The sequence below is a fragment of the Calidris pugnax genome, unplaced genomic scaffold, assembly GCF_001431845.1.
Source record: "Calidris pugnax isolate Ruff unplaced genomic scaffold, ASM143184v1 scaffold147, whole genome shotgun sequence".
Lineage (NCBI taxonomy): Eukaryota > Metazoa > Chordata > Aves > Charadriiformes > Scolopacidae > Calidris > Calidris pugnax.
Window position 1 is genome coordinate 6,344,899 of NW_015092359.1, and position 24,161 is coordinate 6,369,059.

A 24,161-nucleotide genomic window follows, 5' to 3' on the forward strand; every position below is an offset into this window, starting at 1 on the left:
AACTATATTACTGAACTGTAAAAGCTTCACAAGTTTCTTGGGGAAAAAAAATATACTGCCCACCATATCTTAAGATGACAAAATGCTGTTTTGTAGCCAGGTAAGCGGTCCTGTGGCTTTTTGGTAGAAACAAGGTCTCATTTGTAAGCAGTCCTGTGGCTTTTTGGTAGAAACAAGGTCTCAGACCTTTGGAAGTTCCTTCAATGCCAACGCTGGAGTGTGTGGTACTGTGTGCCATCGAGCTCCTCCATTCAGCACAGATGCTGTTGACAAAAGCACGCGGTTCAGCCCACAGTTGCAGTCTAAGATGTACCTACTTCACCTTTTCACGGTGTGCCTTTTGGTGTTTTTAACCTTGAGATTCGCAGGCAGTTTAGAACCAGGGGTGTCTGTACCCATGCCGTGCTGTGGCCTTGTCCATCTGCCACTTTGTGGGGGAGAGGGGAGCGATTACTAGTTAGCGTGAAGCATGTGCTTGTGAACATTTTCCATTTTCTCGGTGAGAGGGGAGCAACTACCAATTGGCGTGAAGCATGTGCTTGCGAACATTTTCCACTGGGAGCTGGGAAGTGACTGCAGCCTTACGGGGTGCCCTGGGGAGGGCAGGAGCAGGATTTACCTGCAGGCTGCCCGGCTCTCTGTCGGTCCCCAGGCCAGGCCTGCTTAGGCAGAGGGTCAGGGCCGGGTGAGGCTCTGACCCTCAGCCCACAGCAGGGTGCAGCCCGGCGCACATCCAGGCCGTGCCCTGCCATGGCTCAGCGATCCCGCCTTCTCCCTCAGGCAGGCGAACTACAGCTCCCGGCGTGCCGCGCGCCCCAGAAGTGACGGCATCTCGGGGCGCCGCCGTTGCCTAGCGACCATGTCGGGGCGGCGGGCGCGAGGCCCGCTGCAGCGGGTGCAGCGGCGGAGCCGGGAGCTGCAGGCCCAGGTACCGGGGGCGGACAGGGCCGGTTCGGCCCGGCCTGGGGCGCCGGGGCTCCGGTGGCGGCTGACGGTGCCTGTCCTGTGTTGCAGGTGGAGGCGCTGCGGGCGGAGAGCGCGGCCCCGGCGCCCGAAAAGCGGAAGGCCCTTTCGCAGAGGTGAGGAGGAGAAGGAGCAGACGGTTCCCTGTGCAACTTCCAGGTTTTCTCCTAATTGTAACGATCTCTTCCTTGCCCCTTCTCACCTGTCTGTTTCCCAGGCGGAAGCAACAGGCTGGCGGCATCCCAGTCGTCAAGGGCTGAGGTGGTTTTAAGTGGGAACTTGCTCATCGCGGATAATAATTGGCTAAGCTGCTGATTGGGCTTGTATTGGTATTTGTCAAGCTGCATGCACACAGAGCCGGTGAAGGTCTGAGTATCTAAATTCGCACGTTTCAGTAAGCATGCATGATTTGGGTCACCCATCTATCAGAATTTTAAGATAATGCTATATGTATCTGTCTTGCTCTCAATGCAGATGTATGCAGCTGAAGAAATTGGTAGATGAGAATACAAATGCTCTTCATGATTTGAAAAAAGTAAGTGTGAAGCCAAATTTGTTAATGGTTTTCTCCAAAATGCATCACAGAGAACTTTTAGAGAACATCAGCCTCCTTCAATTTTGTGTGCATAAGGACAAGAGCAGTGCCTCCCCTGACTGGGATCTCTGAGATCCATTTATATTCTTTCAAAGCATATTTTTAGTGCTTTATTGTGTACAAGTTCTGCGCTTAAAATCTTTACCAATCCAATACATTATAAAATGTTGATCAACCCACAGCATTGTATTGGAAGCAGAGAATGCAGATTTGAAATTTAACACAACATTTCATTGTGGCAGAGTAAATGGGCAAGAAGGGTATCACTACACATGGAGTGACAGCAGCCCAGGAATGTGAAAGCTCATAAGATGTGTGGAAAACTAACTTTATAGAGGCACTTTAACTTTGTTTGATTCTTTGAGCAATTTGTCATGTTCTTCTTTCTCAGGCTGATGAGCCTGCGCCTGTGGGGAATTATAATCAGAGGAAAGAAGAAGAAGAAAAGCTATTGCTAAAACTCTCTCAGCAGCTGCAGAAACTTTTTCTTGTCTTGGATCAGGATAATGTGACTATAAATCGTGCAGCGTAAGTAGCTTAAGCAAAGAAATACAATCCATGCTTTTATAGAATTGTACAAGTGCGATTGGAAAGGACCCTGAAAAATTGTCAGCTCATCCCCTTTATTATGTGAGCATACATTTAAAAATGAAGTACTAAAGAGCCAGCCCTTAGGGGTCTTGTTTTCTTGATGGAGTCATGAACGACTCACTTGAATTTTCTGAGGGTGTTGGTTAATGAGAGAGGATGCAATGTGGTCTGTATGCTTAGGCTTGTTTTCTTGATGCAGTCATGAACGACTCGAATTTTCTGAGGGTGTTGGTTAATAAGAGAGGATGCAATGTGGTCTGTATGCTTAGGGAGGAAACACCATTGGGATTTTGGACTTTTTTCAGATCAGGACAAAGAGTAAAACACAGGAATGAAAATTCTGTATCCGGATAATGTCCTTGCAGCGCAGGCCATATTGCAAAGCTTTACAGCAATTTGAAGAAGCTTTGGTAAAGTAATAATTTTAAAAGTTTGATTTATTTTGGGTAGGGATGAGCAGCATCAGAAAGATCCTCAAACAGAAGATGAAAACGGAGAAAAGGATGAGAGTGAAGCTGAAGAAAGTAGTGAGGAGGAAGACAGCGAAGAAGCAGATGATGATGAGGAGGATAAATTGTTGGATGATCCAAATGTTAAAGAATGTATTACAGTTGCAAACTTTAATGCACAGCAGGAAGGGGATCTCACGTTTATGGTAAATATGTCTCTATAAAGTTTTTTGGCTGCAGATCATTCTGTATTTAGCAATAACTATAATTAAATCCTGTGCTTCTGGGATTCAGCTGGTTCCTTGAGAGGGTTCAGGGAGAAATGGGAGAAATGTACATTTCACTTGGTGGAGTCCAGTATTCTCTTGCCACCTTCTCTCCTGGCACAGTGGGTTGCAGTTGTCCGTGATCTCTTTTGTGGGAAAAACTAAGCTTTTGTGGTTGGGTTTGGGTTTTTTTAAATCGTGTCTGGAGCCATTTTGAAATATTTGGTTGTCTTTTGTCTCTGTCTCTCTCCTTCTAATGGCAAAGAAAGGTGAAGTCCTACTCATACATGACAAGAAGGTGGATGGCTGGTGGGTAGCCGAAAACTCGAAAGGGGAGAGAGGCCTCGTTCCTAGAACCTATCTTACGGTTAGTGTGGTGAAACCTATTTCTGTTCTAGTCTCAACTCTGATATTTTATATATATTAATGTTAATATAGCTGCATAAAGTAGATCATAATGCTTGCATGGGGACACATCAGTATGTTGCATTATTTGGAAGTAACACCATGTTTGTATGTGTGTGTATGGAGATAGCTAGCAAAAGCAATATTTTTATGCCTTGTGAAGATGTGACATATGATGAGAAGCTCAACATGCGCCAGTAATGCGTGCTGGCAGCCCAGAAAGCCAACCACATCCTGGGCTGCATCAAAAGAAGCATGGCCAGCAGGTTGAGGGAGGTGATTCTGCCCCTCTGCTCTGGTGAGACCCCACCTGGAGCTCTGTGTCCAGCTCTGGAGTCCTCAGCACAGGAAGGACGTGGACCTGTTGGAGTGGGTCCAGAGGAGGGCCACGAAATGATCAGATGGCTGGAGCATTTCTCCTATGAAGACAGGCTGAGAGAGTTGGGATCGTTCAGTCTGGAGAAGACTCAGTTGAGAACCTATATAGGTGTTCCTCTACCTGAGGGGGGCCAACAGGAGAGGTGGGGAAGGACTTTTTATCAAGGAATGGAGCGACAGGATGAGGGGTAATGGTTTTAAACTGGAAGAGGGGAGATTTAGATTAGATCTCAGGAAGAAATTCTTTACTGTGAGGGTGGTGAGACACTGGAAGAGGTTGCCCAGAGAAGCTGTGGCTGCCCCATCCCTGGAGGGGTTCAAGGCCAGGCTGGATGGGGCTTTGAGCAGCTTGGTCTGGTGGGAGGTGTCTCTGCCCAGGGCAGGGGGTTTGGAACTAGATGATCTTTAATGTCCCTTCCAACTCTGACCATTCTATGGTTCTATATAAGTGCAGAGAAGTTTCTTGAATGTGAAAGCCATAATCTTTGTCACTAAAGGTCAACTCTGAAGACTCAAAGCTGTTATGGACGAATTCAGGCTTTTCATAATTTATATGAAATGCGAGTCCACGTAAATGTTGGAGTATTTTGTAATTTGACATGGAAGAACTTTTTTAAGAACAGATTTTAAAGCTTTATAACTTTCCTTTTTTATTCATTTTTAGAGTTGCCTACACATGTTGGTTCATGTACTTATGCACATATATGTCCAGTGTACGGTTGTGGTGGACATATGTGGGTGTGTTCAGTTTGGCTTGGTATACACAGTTTGGATTGAGTGGTCAGATGGAACAGAGCTTTTCACAATGTAACTGAAGACCATGTTGAGTAGCTGCCTTTTTACTTCACGATGCTGATGTATTTATCTTCCTAAAGAATCCGCTTTGCAAATGCAGTCTCTTGCTTACTTGTAGGAATATTCCACTCGCTTGCTGTATCTGCAAAACTAAGGACAGTGTTCTGCAGTTACAGTGCTCTGGAGTGATGAGTCATTACAGACAGAAAACTTCCTCTACTAAACTACTGACATGTACTATGGTTGGAGAAAGTATTTTTAAGAACAGAACTGTGAAGAACTCGAGCATTTTCCCTTTTTGAATCTCAATTACAGGTCCATAATGAAGAAGAGAACCAAGAGCAAAGTGGAGAACACATAGAAGTGGTGGATGAAACAGCAGATGGAACTGAAATTAAAAAAAGGTAAATGGAGTGATATGAAAGCAAATAAGTATAAAATTATTCTTTCTTCTCCTTAAATCTGATTCTAAAATAATTTCTTACAGTGAGAATACCTTAGTAGGATATTTGGTTCTTCGTGACTGCATTTTTCTTTTCAGTACAACAGACATTTGGGGTTTTTCAGTTTGCAGACACATTTTCACTTGAGTGGTTTTGTTGGGGAGTTTTGCTTTGGTTTGGGTTTGTTTTTCCCTATCAGAAAATCAAAGAATAACTGGATCATGTGTCGAATTATGCTCCAGCTCATGAGACAGTCTGTCAGGTAGTCTGAGTGCCTAGAAATATGCATTTATTAGTATCTCTGCAGATGGTTATTAAGCTGCAAGTACTTGAAGACAAACCTGTATTTAGCATTTAAATTTTTGTCCACACAAGGATGATATTTTATAAAAAATCGATTGTTTTTCTTCCAGAACAGATTCTCACTGGACAGCTGTAAGAAGAGCTATCACAGAGGTAGGTGTATCTCTTATATAGCAACTTCATCTACTGTAACATTAATTTTTTTGTAGACAAGGTTTGCCTTTCACCAAACGCTGTATCTCTTAGTACAAGCATATGTTTTTACCTAACATCTCTATCTTATTTTTTGTAGTAAGAAATGCTACAGAAATGTTCTCTAGCACTTTAGAAATAGGCTGCAGCCCAGCCTGTGTGTCTGAAAGAAGATGTAAATGAGATGTCTTTTGCTGTTCTGCCACAGTAGTGTTACACCATTTCTTTCAAGGGTGTGATTTTGTTCTGTAACTGGCTACTCTGCTGCTGCTTTGAAGTGGAAGGGGGATTTAACAAAATCAGAGCCTGGCTGGGTCCATACATGAAACAGAGTAAAAGCAGTTACCAGAGATGGGCCAAACTGGCTTCAGATTAGAAGAGGTTACTGGTGCCCCAGGTCTCAGATATTGGTTGTGTGAGAGTTCTGAATAAAGATAGAATTAGATGTTACATAGCAGGAATACTAACATCTGTTTGTTTGTCTGGTTTTTAATAGAATGACACAGTAGAGGTATTGGCAACTATAGGAGCAGTTCCAGCAGGATTCCGCCTGTCCACGCTTTTCCAGCTCTTAGAAGAAGGTAAGGTTTCCTCATAACTGCAGTGCAGCATTCTCAAGTGTCTGTGGTAAGTTTCTTATCCTGATTATTAGCCTATTGGACTAAAATCAGTATTGATTACTTGGTAAGCTGTACAGGCTATATTTGACCCATCAAATAATGTATAAAAGTTTTTTGGTTTGTTTTTTTTTTTCTTCTACACAGAGTTTTAATTTATCTGTGTGAAATCCTGGCAACACAAAGGCAATGACAAATTTCTGAATGATTTCCAAAGATTTTCCTCTTGGGAAGATCCTTCCTGTTGACATTGCAGAAAATTATGATTTTTTTAATCTTTCTTTTTTTCTTAGAGATCCATTGGGAGTCTCTTCACCAAATATATTAGACATCTCATATTTTCTTAGCCTTTCTGTTTAAAACCATCTCAAGTAACTCGCTCTTTTTATTAATTAAATTACTGTGCTTCTGGAATGAAATCATGCAGAACACTTAGAAAGAGTAAAAGTACCCTTTTAAAAGGGTGCTTGTACAAGATACTTCTTCATAGTTTTGTTTGGACCAGTCAAATACTCAAATTGACTTTATCCACATCTGAATTTTGGGTGTTGTTCATTTTGTGGCAATAAAAATCATTAAAGAATTTTTGAAATTACTCTTGTTGTAGGTAATCAGTTTCGAGCAAGTTACTTTTTGCAGCCTGAACTTACTCCATCTCAGTGGGCTTTCAAAGACTTGGTGTGGAACTCTGAAAAAAATACTGTGAGTATTACTGGTAAGAAAACTATGGTGCTTTTGGTTTGAGAGAAATGACAGGATCTCTAGATGTGAATTTCCAGCACTATTCCCTATTGGTTGGGAAATATGGCTGTGAAACAGATGATAGATTTTGATGTCAATCTGGACTCCTTAGGCAGTAGATGTTATCATGTCCTACTCTATAATACGCAAAAAATCAGTACAAATTGTCATGTTGGGTATTTTTTTAAGAGTCACGTTTTAGCTTAAGTTTGTGGGTTCCTTCCCTGTCTGGGGTGAAGCAGATTTGCATGGGTGACTAGCCTGAATTTTTAAACCATGAACTTACGTTAGACACTGTGAAATCACCAATTTCATGTTCTTTGTTTTTGGCTAATGATCATGTTTTGATTTGCACCATTTTAAGAATATTTCTTTCTTCTCAAACTTTGATAGGACCTTCTATCTTTCGCACTAAAAATATTTGTAGTGAGTGAAAGGCTTATGAAAAAATTTTGCTGCTGCTGCTGCTCCTAATACTGTACAAGCTTTGTGCTTTGAAGAATTCAGTCTAGTGAACAATAGACTTGATCATCTCAGTAAATAAACAGGAATTGGTACCACGTGCAGGAGGAGCCTGTAGATTGAATCCTCCTTCTGTTGTCTGTGTTGCAGATCTATCCTAGACCCACTCGAGTATCCCTGATTGTGACTTTCTGTAGCTGTAAAATGATCCCTCTCCCAGGAGCCAGCGTACAGGTTCTCAGCAGACACGTCCGACTCTGTCTGTTCGATGGCAATCGGGTAAGCTGTTTGGCTGTCAAAAAAAGTCTTGAGGTGAGGATCTTTCAGGTGCTGGTCCCTCCGGTAGCCAGCTCCTCTAGATGTCTCACTCAGAGACAGACAGACACACACACACACAATCTGCCTCCCAAGCCACTTAACTTACTCTCTGATTACTCTGACTTGATACTCTCCTGAGATCACACGCTGACGTACATACCCCTCACTCTCTCACTTGCAGTCACCACAGACACGTAGGCCCCAGTAACCTGTGATCTGGCAAGTTGCTGGCACCTAGACATACACACACATTCGTGCAGAATAGAGAGTCTGTTCACCCAGAAAAATAGTTATAAATGGAGTTTAATGAGGAAACAGGACAGACTGCATTGTTCATGCGCTGGGCTTGGCCAGACATGCATACTTATCCCTCCGCTTTTCCACCCTTGTTCCTCCACAAAGCACCTTTATCCCTCCCTTTTTCTGCCTTTGGTTCCTCCCCTGCACATCCCATAGTAAGTGATGTGCAGTCCCAGAGGGCCCTCCCCTGCACAGCAGTGTCTCATACCCCTGAGCACTAACCCCTGTCACTCTGTAAGGTGATCAGCGAGCCGCTCCCCTTGACTCACCATGAGAGTCACACCTGGCCCCTGGGGCTGATGGCTGTTTTGGGCAGCACTGGGAGGGGTTGGGGTGGGAACTCCATTTCTCCATAATTTCGGTCCCCCACCTGCTATTGTGCCTCTTTGCTCCTTCATGTTTGTGGGGATGAGACTTTTCTGGGCTGATCTCGCTGCTGTGATGGGCCTGATCCCCTGAATGCTCTTGGGGTCAAAGGGACTGTTAGTGGTGTATGTGAGACAAGGGTGGTTGGAAAGTGCTCTGTGACTTCAGAGAAAACTTCCTCTGTAGTTCTTTAAACTGAAATCATCTGATGAAGTTGAAGGGAAAGCATTAATTTTATCTTTTTTGTGTGCAGAGTGTTGGATTGATCTGGGATAATACTGCATTTTCTTAAAGCTACGTAGCTTTCTGGAAAAACTTGTCTTAGCTTTTTTCACCACTTATAATATTTTAGGTGCTGAGTAACATTCACACAGTGAGAGCCACGTGGCAACCTAAAAATCCTCAAACATGGACCTTTTCTCCAAGGGTAGGTATCTTGCTCAGGGAGTTACATACCCAGCAACTATCTATTTACAGCTGCTTATTTAGTGGCGCCTATTGCATCTGATATTCATGTTGAAATAAAACATGCTGCAATTAAAATGAACATGCAGAAAAGAAAAGACTGGCTGAAGTGCATCAATTCAAACTAAGCCAAGTGTTTTAGCAAAAATGCTTTGGACAAGAGAGTTGGGGGGAAAGAAAAGTAGCAGGAGGGACTGGTGACCCAGCCAGTGGCACTGGTTAACTTTGAATTGATATCAGGCACACACTCCACTGCTCATGGAGAAGTGAAGAGACCAGCCACTTTTGCTTTGGCTGCATTAAAAAAATAGTGCTTCCATGTTTCAGGTGCCATGCAGCATTGTCATGTGTTACCTCAGTTGTTTCTGTGTTCTTGGAGGGAATTAAGTGCTTTTTTGACGTGTAAAGTTCTGTAATAGCTTGTCATCACACACAAATAAAGTACCTTGGTAGCAAAGCTGTGTTTCATGACAAGATAATGAATAAGGTTTCAACTTAAATTGGTTCTCCACTCATAATTTTCTTTTATATGCAATAGGATTGGGTCTGAGATGTTAAGTGAATGAGTGATTTGTTTGATGGCATTTAAAAAATAAAAGTGTTCTTTTTACAAGGTATATTCACTTTTTTTTTTTTCCTCCCTCTCTCCGTGTTAGGTAACGGGCATTTTACCCAGCTTGCTGGATGGTGACTGTTTTCTGTTGTCTGTGTTGCAGATCTATCCTAGACCCACTCGAGTATCCCTGATTGTGACTTTCTGTAGCTGTAAAATGATCCCTCTCCCAGGAGCCAGCGTACAGGTTCTCAGCAGACACGTCCGACTCTGTCTGTTCGATGGCAATCGGGTAAGCTGTTTGGCTGTCAAAAAAAGTCTTGAGGTGAGGATCTTTCAGGCGCTGGTCCTTCCGGTAGCCAGCTCCTCTAGATGTCTCACTCAGAGACAGACAGACACACACACACAATCTGCCTCCCAAGCCACTTAACTTGCTCTCTGATTACTCTGACTTGATACTCTCCTGAGATCACACGCTGACGTACATACCCCTCACTCTCTCACTTGCAGTCACCACAGACACGTAGGCCCCAGTAACCTGTGATCTGGCAAGTTGCTGGCACCTAGACATACACACACATTCGTGCAGAATAGAGAGTCTGTTCACCCAGAAAAATAGTTATAAATGGAGTTTAATGAGGAAACAGGACAGACTGCATTGTTCATGCGCTGGGCTTGGCCAGACATGCATACTTATCCCTCCGCTTTTCCACCCTTGTTCCTCCACAAAGCACCTTTATCCCTCCCTTTTTCTGCCTTTGGTTCCTCCCCTGCACATCCCATAGTAAGTGATGTGCAGTCCCAGAGGGCCCTCCCCTGCACAGCAGTGTCTCATACCCCTGAGCACTAACCCCTGTCACTCTGTAAGGTGATCAGCGAGCCGCTCCCCTTGACTCACCATGAGAGTCACACCTGGCCCCTGGGGCTGATGGCTGTTTTGGGCAGCACTGGGAGGGGTTGGGGTGGGAACTCCATTTCTCCATAATTTCGGTCCCCCACCTGCTATTGTGCCTCTTTGCTCCTTCATGTTTGTGGGGATGAGACTTTTCTGGGCTGATCTCGCTGCTGTGATGGGCCTGATCCCCTGAATGCTCTTGGGGTCAAAGGGACTGTTAGTGGTGTATGTGAGACAAGGGTGGTTGGAAAGTGCTCTGTGACTTCAGAGAAAACTTCCTCTGTAGTTCTTTAAACTGAAATCATCTGATGAAGTTGAAGGGAAAGCATTAATTTTATCTTTTTTGTGTGCAGAGTGTTGGATTGATCTGGGATAATACTGCATTTTCTTAAAGCTACGTAGCTTTCTGGAAAAACTTGTCTTAGCTTTTTTCACCACTTATAATATTTTAGGTGCTGAGTAACATTCACACAGTGAGAGCCACGTGGCAACCTAAAAATCCTCAAACATGGACCTTTTCTCCAAGGGTAGGTATCTTGCTCAGGGAGTTACATACCCAGCAACTATCTATTTACAGCTGCTTATTTAGTGGCGCCTATTGCATCTGATATTCATGTTGAAATAAAACATGCTGCAATTAAAATGAACATGCAGAAAAGAAAAGACTGGCTGAAGTGCATCAATTCAAACTAAGCCAAGTGTTTTAGCAAAAATGCTTTGGACAAGAGAGTTGGGGGGAAAGAAAAGTAGCAGGAGGGACTGGTGACCCAGCCAGTGGCACTGGTTAACTTTGAATTGATATCAGGCACACACTCCACTGCTCATGGAGAAGTGAAGAGACCAGCCACTTTTGCTTTGGCTGCATTAAAAAAATAGTGCTTCCATGTTTCAGGTGCCATGCAGCATTGTCATGTGTTACCTCAGTTGTTTCTGTGTTCTTGGAGGGAATTAAGTGCTTTTTTGACGTGTAAAGTTCTGTAATAGCTTGTCATCACACACAAATAAAGTACCTTGATAGCGTAGCTGTGTTTCATGAAGAGATAATGAATAAGGTTTCAACTTAAATGGTTCTCCACTCATCATTTTCTTTTATATGCAATAGGATTGGGTCTGAGATCTTAAGTGAATGAGTGATTTGTTTGATGGCATTTAAAAATAAAAGTGTTCTTTTTACAAGGTATATTCACTTTTTTTTTTTTCCTCCCTCTCTCCGTATTAGGTAACGGGCATTTTACCCAGCTTGCTGGATGGTGACTGTTTTGTCAGGTCCAACTCTTTGTATTCAGATATTGGTATATTATTTGAACTTGGCATCACTTATATTCGCAATGTAAGTGTGTGTAAATTTATAAATTGTTCCAAGCACAGGTTTATAAAGTGAACCATATTCAGTGTTAAGCTCCAGAATCTCAGCAGCGAACTGTGAGATCCAAATGGAAATTTAGCTGAACTGTTTCTAGTCTTGTTTCTAGCCTATAAGATTGTCTTCCTTTTGGCTTCTTGGAGGGAGGGGACATATGTTGGGTTTTGCTTGGCTTTTAGTTCTAGTCAATATTTAGAGAGTAAAATGCCTTCTGAGTAGTGGACATGAACGTACCTTTACTTTTACTGAAATAATTTCTGTTAGTCTGTGAAAGATCTTACATTATGTGATTGGAGAGGACCGATTCTCTTCACTCCTGCATTGTTTTTTCTGTCTTTGTGACTCATTTCAGACTACTGTGCTATATACAAAATTTTTAACTGTTAAATAGTATGCACACTGGTTTCCAGCTGCAATTGCTGCAGATACATTTATCTGTCTAGGATGTGCTTCTGAAAAGCAGAGCAGATAGTGATGCAATAAATGGTACGGCCTGTTAAGAACTACCATAATAGAAGGCAGATGCAGGCAGGAGCATAAGAAACACCAGCATTTAGAGGATACAGTGGCTTTTTGGAGCAGATCAGTGTTCTGAAAAATGCCAACCTTATAGCGTAGCTGTGTTTCATGAAGAGATAATGAATAAGGTTTCAACTTAAATGGTTCTCCACTCATCATTTTCTTTTATATGCAATAGGATTGGGTCTGAGATCTTAAGTGAATGAGTGATTTGTTTGATGGCATTTAAAAATAAAAGTGTTCTTTTTACAAGGTATATTCACTTTTTTTTTTTTCCTCCCTCTCTCCGTATTAGGTAACGGGCATTTTACCCAGCTTGCTGGATGGTGACTGTTTTGTCAGGTCCAACTCTTTGTATTCAGATATTGGTATATTGTTTGAACTTGGCATCACTTATATTCGCAATGTAAGTGTGTGTAAATTTATAAATTGTTCCAAGCACAGGTTTATAAAGTGAACCATATTCAGTGTTAAGCTCCAGAATCTCAGCAGCGAACTGTGAGATCCAAATGGAAATTTAGCTGAACTGTTTCTAGTCTATAGCTTATAAGATTGTCTTCCTTTTGGCTTCTTGGAGGGAGGGGACATATGTTGGGTTTTGCTTGGCTTTTAGTTCTAGTCAATATTTAGAGAGTAAAATGCTTTCTGAGTAGTGGACATGAACGTACCTTTACTTTTACTGAAATAATTTCTGTTAGTCTGTGAAAGATCTTACGTTATGTGATTGGAGAGGACCGATTCTCTTCACTCCTGCATTGTTTTTTCTGTCTTTGTGACTCATTTCAGACTACTGTGCTATATACAAAATTTTTAACTGTTAAATAGTATGCACACTGGTTTCCAGCTGCTGTAATTTTTAACTGTTTAAATAGTATGCACACTGGTTTCCAGCTGCAATTGTTGCAGATACATTTATCTGTCTAGGATATGCTTCTGAAAAGTAGAGCAGATAGTGATGCAATAGATGGTTAAGATGGTTAAGAACTACCGTAATAGAAGGCAGATGCATGCAGGAGCATAAAAAACACCAGCATTTAGAGGATACAGTGGCTTTTTGGAGCAGATCAGTGTTCTGAAAGATCTCAGCCATTTTGTCTCAGCCATTTGACTTGCTGCCTCTTTCTGAACACTTAAATTTTCATTATGGTTGGAGTCTTTCTTAGGTGAATCTTGGCAAGCAATCATGGGTGAAAGATGGAAAGTGGGGAAACCACAACAGTTAGCAAGCAGGGTATTAAATGGTGGGCAACAGAACTTTGAAAAGATGGCTAGAGAAGTTGCAAAGGGGAGTATTGCTGTATCTTCTCTTTCACTACTTTCACTGTATGAACTTAGGGTGCAAGAGTGGAGTGCAGTGCCTGTGGAGGAGACACATGCTGATAGCATGGTGGGGATGCCTAACTTGTGCAGGGAGATAAGGAGAGTGTACATCTGTAGGGAACTGGACTATTAAGTCCTGGTGATGACCAGCATGTTGGTGAGTGATGGTTCACAGAGACCCAATGGGGCATAATGGCCCTTCTCATGCTACTCCGAGTAGTCAAGGTTACAACAAAAGCTGTCTGCTTCTGTTCACAGAGTAAGTTTAAATGAAAGCTGGAGTATTTACAAGTTTCTATCTGTTTTAAGTGTTTTTTGGGTCTGGAAACAGATGGGTTGGCACACAGGATCAGCTAGCTCCCTTTCCCAGACTCTGTCCAGAGCTATAAATAAAGCTGTCCAATGCACAGGGTCACTGGCTTGGAAATGGTTGTCTCTGGAATCAGAAGGGTAAATCCTTTTGGTAAATTTTTTTCCCTCCTCCTTTCTGTCCTGCATTCTTTAGAGTATCAGTGCAGGTTTAGGGTGGGTTTACCTTTGCATCTGTGCATTTCTTTTTCAGGAGCTTTGATATACTTACATTTCCCTTAAATGTGTATTTCTTGGCTTTATAAATCCTCATCTCTTAAATATGTTCATGGATGACCAACTTCAGCAAAACTGTGTGTGCTGTTTGGTAAACATCTTCAAACACCTGTGAGTGTGACATAGTCAGTGTTTGCTTACTGCATATCTGGGGCTTTTACCATTTTAATGTGATTCTTCAAAATAATTGTTTGTGGTTCAGTTACTCGTTCTGGTTTAGCTGCTCAAGTTATTTATGTTTCTCTTTTTTTTCTAGACAACAGGTGAAAGAGGAGAGCTCAGTTGTGGCTGGGCATTTCTGAAGCTTTTTACTTCTGATGGAATGCCTGTTCCTTCCAAGTAAGTTTATTATGTTTTCCTTCTCTCTCTTTCTCTCTCCCTCTTCCTCTCTCTTTCTCTCTATGTATTCATATATGTCTGTATTTACATATATTTTAGGCTACTCTTTTTTCCTCTCTCTTTCTCTCTATATATTTACATATGTCTGTATTTACATATATTTTAGGCTAGGAGTAAAGTTCCTATTTCATACTTACACACTGATAGGGGCAGGTGTAATCCAGAGTAATGTGCAAGTTGTACTGGGTCTTGTGGTGAGAATGCTGATCCTGCTTCTACACCCAGTGTGTGTTCTACTAAGTTTCTGGGGGCTATTTCATACTTACACACTGATAGGGGCAGGTGTAATCCAGAGTAATGTGCAAGTTGTACTGGGTCTTGTGGTGAGAATGCTGATCCTGCACACCCAGTGTGTGTTCTACTAAGTTTCTGGGGGAAAAGTGCTCCCTGCACCCACACGTTTGAAATGTTACAAGTTAGTATGTGTTTAAATATATTCTTCAGTGGAATTTTAAAACTATAGAAACGTCTGGGAGTGACAATGTCCTTTTTAATTCTGGCTCTTCTTTATGTGCACTTTGCTGTATATCCCTTTCTCAAAAAAATAGGAGATTGGTGTCTACGACTTGGAAGCACAGAAGAGTTGTTGTAAATGAATCTCTTACCATTCACTTGGAGAGTGTGAATGAGCTTATATTTTTGCAGCTGATTTGTAATTAGTTCATGGGTCCAACAATCTTAAATAACAATAAAATGCACATATTTATATTTTATTAAATGTAGGAAAGCTTTCTGTTAACTTACAGAAATGATTCATTGTAGATCAGACTTGCAATTCTTGGGTTTTATCAAATATATATATGTGTGTGTATTCTGAATATATTTGGATTACAGGGCAAAAAAAAATACAAGAGACTTCTACTGTACTATCTCTTCTGAATCTGGATCTCTAACGTAGTTTTGCTATTTCATTAAGTTAACCATGGCATCTACAGAGTGAAATTGGATGCTTGCTTCAACAGTGACTTACTCTTGACAGAACTGGGATTACATTATTCTTCAACATTTTAAATCTTCCATATCTATAATTTCCTACGTAAGCGATGACTCCTCAAAAACATTTTAGTGACACAATTGCTAGGCTTCATATAAGAAAAATATTTGAGTTGTGTGGAAAACAGTGTTGCTAATTTATTTTAAAATAGTTAACAATTTTCCAATATAATACGTTTCAAATTTGTGATTTGAGGTTTGGTTACTTGATTAAGTTTAGTCATTTCATATAAAATACTATTCATAACATCAAGCACCACGTCAGTTTTTCATTTGAGATAGCAGGGTGGTTTCTTTCTCATAAAGTGGTTGTGCTGTTCTCACATATCCTTAGATCTTTCTATTTTAACTGTGCTGCTCTTCTTTAACAGGATGTATGAGCTGTTATTAAATGGTGGTACTCCCTATGAGAGAGGTGTTGAGGTTGACCCATCGATATCAAGAAAAGGTATGATTTCTCCTGAACATTATAGAAATTAATGATACAACAAGTGCTATACTTGCTTTACAACATGCAATGCTTAGCTGGGGCTCTCACTAGCGTGCAGTTACCACAGCCTAGTTTGCTTTTGTGTGTTCTCCTTTTGCATAAGATAGAGTTTATTGTCAGGGCTAGTGGGATTCAGAAGCATCTGCCAGTGCTGATGTTTCTATAATTTCCTGTGTCTGCAGGTGGAGGATTATTTCTGATAAGTGCATTGTATTTTTAACTGCACTTAACACTTCTTGGCTCTGGGGTGCTGGTGCACGGCTCAGCAGTAACACTGGTCTAGAAAGATCCCAAGCCAGGCTGTTCAAGTCCCATATCATCAATCCCATATAAGTTATGTATGTAAATATGCTACAGAATATCTATACTGCTTCTTCCCTCTGGGGCTGAGTAAAACTTCACTAAGAGTTGGTTCAGATGGTAGACTGCTTATATTTTAAATAAGGGTGGCCATGGCTTTCCTCTGGAGGCTGTAGTAACATCCATTTGCCAGTGACACATGCTGCCAGCTATAGAAGGCCTTTACCTTTGGGGTTTGGACACTTACCTCCACATTGCTTCACACATATTATGAATCCATCATCCCAGAGAGAGGTAATAGCTCACGTTAGACAAATTGTTGATATAGCTGATATGTTGATGTATTTTCAGATGTTCAATTCCTCCTGGTTTTAGACCATCCTTAAACTTATTTTAGCAAAACATCTCTTGCCAAACTTAAATGTCCATTCTTGTAATATAATTTTTAATGTTCTTTCAGAATGACAGAATCTCATATTGGGTATTTATTTCTAAAGCAGGCAGTGGTGTTTTTCATCAGTTTATAACGCTCAAGAAACAGCCCGTGCTTGTAGTGAAACTGAGGTCTTTAAGCACGCAGTCAAAAGACATCCTGAAGTAAGTATTTGTGTGTGCCATAAAATTACATTATTGTGCTGCCATAAGATCAAAGAATCAAATCCCAGAATGAAAAAGTATTCCAGATGGCCCAGAGTGGTCCCAGAGATCTGAAGTGTTCCCTTTCCCTGGAACAGTGGCTATGCAAAAATCTGAGGGTCGCATCACCTGCATATTGTACTCAATCTTTGTTTGACACTTGGAGCTATTGTGTTGAAAACAAAAAGTCTTTATGTTTAGATAAGATTGAAAACTGCAACAGCAGGAGTCTGGCTGTTGTGACTTATCAATGTGCACCTTCAAAAGTTGTGACAGATTCATGGACGTGCCGCTATGAGCTAATAATTTTCTCCATGAAGCTGTTGTTACCCTCAAGTTTTGCTGAACAATGCTTTGTAGGAGCACTTTTGAATAAAAATCTCAACTGCATGTTGTTCATTTTCCCAATAGTTTGCTACCAGAAACGTTAATTGGCAGCATGTGCTACATCCATCTCTTGATATTTTATCGACAAATACTTGGTGATGCACTCCTGAAAGACAGAATAAGCATGCAAAGCACAGGTAAGGATTGCTGTTGTGGAGAAGAACTCAGTAATGGAGAGTGTCTTGGAGAAAGATCAGGTTCCTAAAGAGACTGACTCTCTCAGGAGTCTCCTGTTTATAAAAGAAAGCAGGAGTCTGCAGGAGCAACTCGCTGATACAGGGTACTTGGAGAATTTTGTTCCCTGGTATTGCTGGCACTGAGCGACCATCTCGCAAGGTTAGGAAGTCGTGCTCCCTGTGTAGAGGATTTCAGTGCTTTAACTTCCATCCTGTAGGTGTTGTGGGGCCAAGTGTTGTCCCTGTTGATAAAAGAGAACACCCTCTTGCTGTGAACACCACCACACGGTGTGTTTGCATTTCAAACTAGTAATATTTCAACCCCTATCTGATTTGTTGCCCTGTTTGACATCAGTTCACATCACAGAATGCAAAAACCACAAGAATAGTTTTGTTTTCTGTGAAGTATGAATTAAGTGCTTCCAATGAAATTCTTATTTAAAAAAGCCTACGTGGATAGGTAAAGAGTTATTTCTAAATAAATAAAAATAAATAAAAAGCAAATAAAGCTAAAGGATTATTTAGAAGAGATGTTTTGTTTTCACCTCCCATGCAATGAGAGATTAGACACACACACAGGTTTACTCATGCATTTCTAGTGTATGCGTGTTCTCTCAGTTAGAGAAGAGATTAGGCAGGTGTTTCTGTCATTGAGGCTAAGTCATCCTCTTTTTTTTTTTTTTTTTTTTTTTTTTAATTATTATTTACTTATTGGCTAGTGCCACAGGGGGAGACAGAAGTGGAAGGGTTCTGCTATTAGAACTTGGTATCTTTCTCTGGTTTTGCAATTCTTTTTCTTTCTGCATCTCTCCTTCAACAGAACTGTAATACTTTATAGTCTTCCCCATTTTTAAATCGATTTGAAATATGGAAAAATTAAATTTTTCCATATTCCATGTAGTACAACTGTACTACAGGTGAATTTATATTGGTACTGCAAAGTGATTTGCTTGTATTTTCTCCTGTTTCTTCTCCAGACTGAATGATGTGTTATCTGTTTCTAGGGCAAATTAATTTCTTGTGCATTTACTGACATTTTTAACTTACAATCTTTAGCCATACTTTGGCATCTGAATTACAAATTCCTCTTTCAAAGGTGCTCAGAATTTAATTCCCTTTGTGATTTTCATGAACTTTAATATACATTCTGAGAATACTGATTTCAGTATCTGAAAGTCTGATGCTTTCATAAATTAATGCTTTCTGTAATAAACTTATAGAGAAACTGAAAATGCTTAGTTATTAAAGGTAATTAATGCTTTCTGTAATAAAGAGAAACTGAAAATGCTTAGTTATTAAAGGCCAGTTGAGAACTGCCCTACTTACTTGATTTGATCTTTATAGGGGGCTGATGACCTCTTCTGGAGTCAAACTGCATCCATTTGGATTTAGATTTCATTTGGAATGATTTAAAGGCTTTACCTCAGTGTTTCAGCAGTTCTTCTGGTGACATTTTCTACTTTTTTCTGATATAACAGAGGAAGATTTCTCTTATTTCAAAATCAACTACCACTTTAGAAAAGACGACTTAAAATGTCTGTTATATTTCCCAAAAACAATCAGTTCTGGCTTGCTTCCATTAAATGTTTTGTTATTAGTAAATGGTTAGTGTTTACTAAACTTTCCATCGACTTCAATGTGAAGAAACAACAGTGTACATTAAATATTTAAAATCCCAAGAGAAAGAAAACATTTCAACCAAAATTCACTTGTATGTATATGTCACTTGTAGCGCTCCTGTAATCTTATCCACAACCTCATTAATTAAAATAGTTACAGGACCCCTGCCCACTGGGGCTCGAGATCTGCTGCCACTTGCCCTGTTATCTCAAAATCGTACATGCCACAAACCAGTTTAAGGTAGAATGAAAGTGTTTATTCCTAACAGCCAAATCAGGCAGCACAATTTCAGGTATTTATAAAAAAGACAGGTGCAGGAATGAGGAAAACCACCTCAGTCTACCCTTAGGTTAAATCAGTAAGTTCTGACTCTGGAGTTACTATTGCAGCTAATTTTCCCTTTGAAATATTCTGAGGGGAGGGGATGTGCTGAATACCTTGATGTGTCAATACCTTGTAAACCGTCTGGCTTCTTCCTTAGCCTTGAATATGTTTGTTTTCTGTTTCAGATTTAATCTGTAATCCTATTTTAGCAACTTTCCCTCAACTCATGGATCAGCCAGACTTGATGGACGCACTTCGGGTACGTTATCTACATCACGTTCAACCCCAGCTGACATGTCAAGATATCCTCATAGTTTGCAAAATTTGAGCTTTTTTTATCCTGTGAAAAGGTAAAGAGCAAGGCCAAACATCAGCAAAGTTTTGTCTGTTTCAAGTCTGTGCAGATCTGTTGTGCCTTAGTGCCTTCAAAATTGCAAGAGAACGCTAGAGCACGTGCAGAAGGGATGGACAGACAGACAGGCTGGTGTGAGCACTGCTAGCCACAGCACGAGAGTGCTCGGCTGGATTAGCCATCTGAATCTTTGTCTTGCTTCTAGGACAGCACTGCTTTTGTGACAGGTAGGGGCTGATTTTAGCTTCTGACTGGCAGGAGGACAGTGCTCACCATATTTGCACCGCAGTCCCTCGCAGGTGTCCTAGTACCAGACAACAACAGCTGAGTTATTTCTGCCTGAAGGACACGACTGTCAGACTTTGTCAGGCTTTGGGGTTAGGCTGCATTTCTCCATGCTTGTAGAGTGGAAAAAAAATCAGATTCAGTTGTGATTGATTTTTTTTTTCTTCTGCAAAGTGGATCCCCCTTGATTTAATTTATATGGCTCTAATAATTGCAAGTCTTCAAATCCTTGCAACTGTAAAATTTGGTGGAATGGCTGTTTGCTTAAATCAACTAAACTGGCACAAGAGAGGAATGGGGAGTTGAGGAAAGTGGGACTGCAACAGGAGCTTAAACTATTGTGGAATTTCAGCAAGAGAAATGTCTGCAACTAAAAATGCAATTACAGAGTCATAGAATGGTTAGGGTTGGAAGGGACCTTGATTTAATTTATATGGCTCTAATAATTGCAAGTCTTCAAATCCTTGCAACTGTAAAATTTGGTGGAATGGCTGTTTGCTTAAATCAACTAAACTGGCACAAGAGAGGAATGGGGAGTTGAGGAAGGTGGGACTGCAACAGGAGCTTAAACTATTGTGGAATTGTCTGCAATGAAATGTCTGCAACTAAAAATGCAATTACGGAGTCATAGAATGGTTAGGGTTGGAAGGGACCTTTAAAGGCCATCTAGTCCAACCCCCCTGCAATGAGCAGGGACATCTTCAACTAGATCAGGTTGCTCAGAGCCCCATCCAACCTGATCTTGAATGTTTCCAGGGATGGGGCATCTACCACCTCCCTGGGCAGCCTGTTCTGGTGTTTCACCACACTCATTGTAAAACATTTCTTCCTTATATCTAGTTTAAATCTTCCCTGTTTTAGTTTAAACCCATTACACCTTGTCCTATTGCAACAGGACCTGCTAAGAAGTTTGTTCCCATCTTTCCTGTAGGCCTCCTTTAAGTACTGAAAGGCCACAATAAGGTCTCCCCGGAGCCTTCTCTTCTCCAGGCTGAAGAACCCCAGCTCTCTCAGCCTCTCCTCACAGCAGAGGTGCTCCACCCCTCTGAGCATCTTCATGGTCCTTCTCTGGACTCTCCAAAAGGTCCATGTCCTTCTTATGTTGGGGGCTCCAGAGCTGGACTCAGGACTCTGGGGGGGTCTCAGCAGAGTGGAGTAGAGGGGCAGAACCACCTCCCTCAACCTGCTGCTTGCACAGCTTTAGATGCAGCCCAAGATGTGACTGGCCTTCTAGGCTGCGAGTGCACATTGCTGGCTCATGTCCAGCTTTTTGTTGCTTTACATCTCCACAATCTCAGTTTGATTTTACATTTCATTTCATTTTAGAGCGCTTGGGCAGACAGAGAAAGAATGCTGAAGAGATCTGAAAAGGTAATAAAGTACAGGTATTTTCTTTAACGTATCTTCAATCTGATTTGAACTAGAAGCTTTCTGTCAGTGTTACTGGTAATTAACTTTTCTTCTCGCCATACATTTATTTAGAAAATGTAGATATGCTAAATGCAGTTTGTAACATTTCTTACCCATATTTATAACTGTAAACTAGGAGAAGAAGGAATATGAAATTAACTTGTAACTTTTTGTGTCAGTATTCAGAAGAAAGAATATGAAATTAACTTGTAACTTTTTGTGTCAGTATTTCTATGTGGTTGTTAGTGGGGAAGCTATTACTGGCTCATACCCAAAGTGTGGCTCCCTTTCATGATGTGCTTCAATACTTGACTGGTAAAAGCTTTCCACTGGTACAAAAGGGGCTGTGTATGTCCACAAAATAATCTTTCTTCCTCCAGCCTCTGAGCTCCAGTCCTCCCACAGTCTGCCTGGAAAAAGGGAGATTTGCAGAATTTGGGGGTCTATGTCAGATGGTTGTAATCTCCTGTTTCAGTGTGTAGATGGCTGGAGAAGAACCAAATTGGCCGTGTCACCAGGCTGACCTGTACCTTGTCCTGCCTCCTGTCCTCTGGACAAAAGGAAGCTGTAGGTAACTGAATGAGAAGGGCATTGGCTCTCGATCCAGGACACTTCAGTTGGGAGCAGCACAGGGTATCTCATTCATTGCGTTTGCTGCTGAGCAGATACATGAGATCTCCCCATTTATGCAAAGAAAACAAAATTCTGTTGAGTCAGAATCGCTCTCTCAAGGCCATTCATCCAAAATGAAAGCTGATCTGCTCAAAGAATTAGTAACTCCTCAGTATCCTAGAACCATCCAGTTTTACCTGATTTTTGTCGTGTGCCACTCCCATGGCAGGATTGCTTCCTGGTGAGTTCTTACTCCTCCTTTGCTCCTTCTCACTCCTCCTTGTGTGGTTATAAGATGCTTGGCTGCTGAATCTCCTGCTGAGACATTAACTGTTGGATGCCAGTCGTAGCGCTCGCGCCTCGGTAACGTTTCTGCAGGAGTCTTGGTGGTCAGTGAGTTTTCCAGGAGGAGTTTTCCAGGAGGAGTTTCCAGGAGGCAGTGCTCTCTGCGTTTCCTTTCACGAAGGGGGCTTTCTAGCGTGCACGTGGAAAATGAGGCACACAAATCTTGTCTAGTTAAAAGTGCTTGGGATCTTTCGGGGTTTGGTAATTCTACCAGGCTTCTTCTCGGTCCCTGGGGTTCGTAAAGCTGGACAGGGGAGGGTGTAATTCTCACCACACACAGAATGTCCTGTCCAGGTGTGAACAAGCAGCACTTGCAGCATGGCTTTACCTCCTGCTAAGAGCCACGTGCTGCCAGGAGTGTGGGATTGCTGCAACTCCATCTAGGGCAGCAGAGAAACAGGTGGGGTTTGGGTTTAAAGGCAGGGAGGATGTGGCACTGCCCCGGCAGCTGTGGCTGACACCTGTGGTACCCTTGGCTGCCTTGGACAGTTGTCACACGCTGGTGTTTTTAGCAAGAAATAGGAATAACCCGTGAGCAAAGGGCTGTCGGTGCCCGTTGCAGGGGTTGCTGGTTTGTGGCAGCACTGGCAGGGTTTGCCTGCACATCGCTGCTTTTCGTTTCGAAAAGTAGGGGGGTTGAAGACCAGATTTGTCGATCTATAATTTATATAGCATACTTCTTGGTGGTAAGTTTGAGGGTCATCTGAGCCAACTGGTGCTTGTTTCAGAAGGTCAGATCTCTTCCCATTGTTATCCTGGGAACTGGGGGTTATTGAAGATTTTCTTATTTCGTTTGTTTTGGTTTTTTTTCCATTTGTACAATACTTTTGTAGATGTGCTCGGCAACACCGTGTATTTACACTGAAGTATTTTCAAATACTCTTCTCTGCAGAGGGATCGAGAATTTATGAAGTCTCTGTTTATCCTGGTGTACCACGACTCTGTCCTCCCTCTCCTCCAGTCCACCCTCCTCCCCAGCTACAGGTGGGCTGAGGAAGAGTCCGAGGCATCTCGCTGGAAGGCGATTGCTGACTTCCTGAAGCAGAGCCGAGAGAACGACGGGGCACTTCGGTATCTGCTGTCATCAGAGAACACTCACAAACCCTTTGACATCTCCGAGCTGGCTTATGACTTCTTGGGAGAAGCGAGGGAAAACAATCCTGGAGTATGAATGGATTAATGAAGAACAATTCATGCCATGTAAGAACGGAGTAACAATATAAAGAATTTCTTACAAAAAGGAACTGTGTGCTATCTGAATTCTAATGAATGTTAACGCATTTAACATTCTGAGAGACTAAAATTATTTGATCAGTTTAACTAATGGAAATTAAATTTTAAATTTTGCCCTTTGCAACGTTAGACAGGGCCATGGTTGCCTGTTGCTCCCTGTACCTCTTGTAGCCACACTGAGTGTCATATTTTGCCTGAGCTGATCAAATGCTGAGGCAGCACTCTTCTCCTCTCATGCCACTTCCAATTAATTTCCAGTTTTGTTTTAATCAGGGTGAATAAAAGACTCTTTGTCACAGCACCCCAGGAGATGGGTAACAGGCAAGGAAAATAGCAATGATCTTTAAGAATGTTGCTGAGCCAGGTCGGACAGGTTAGGGAAAAAGAATTGTCTCTTGTCCAATCAGCAGACAGCAGGTCCTTCTGTATTTAGACTGTTTTACTGTTTTTCTTTCCCACTCAGGAAAAGGTTGGGTTATTCAAAGGAATGTGCTTGACCCTCCTAATACAAACAAAAGCTGGTGAGGATGGAGGGCAGGCCGTGTTTCCCCTCTACGTGGCCATGCCATGGGGCAGCTCCCCCCGTGCTGGCTCTCTGGGGGAGCCGGGGGGACATCCCTGAGGTGGACCAGGACACTAAAGGCTGCTGTTCCATGAGCAGTTTGTACCCAGAGGCCAGAAGTGCTGCTGCTGCCAGGGGGGAGTTACCGATGGG

At 41.9% G+C, this 24,161-nt stretch overlaps 1 protein-coding gene across 1 annotated transcript; it reads left to right on the forward strand.

Annotated features, from left to right (window-relative positions):
• Nucleotides 1-498: 498 nt before the first annotated feature.
• NPHP1 (nephronophthisis 1 (juvenile)) lies at nt 499-23,454 on the forward strand. Its single transcript, XM_014962490.1, has 20 exons — nt 499-928; nt 1,015-1,079; nt 1,438-1,498; nt 1,950-2,086; nt 2,600-2,804; nt 3,130-3,231; nt 4,758-4,846; nt 5,299-5,341; nt 5,877-5,961; nt 6,605-6,699; nt 7,351-7,479; nt 8,537-8,611; nt 11,317-11,427; nt 14,141-14,223; nt 15,648-15,724; nt 16,564-16,663; nt 17,114-17,226; nt 19,395-19,468; nt 21,173-21,217; nt 23,106-23,454. Exons 1-20 carry the CDS (start codon nt 860-862, stop codon nt 23,382-23,384), a joined length of 2,037 nt encoding a protein of 678 aa, XP_014817976.1. The 5' UTR covers nt 499-859; the 3' UTR covers nt 23,385-23,454.
• Nucleotides 23,455-24,161: the final 707 nt, after the last annotated feature.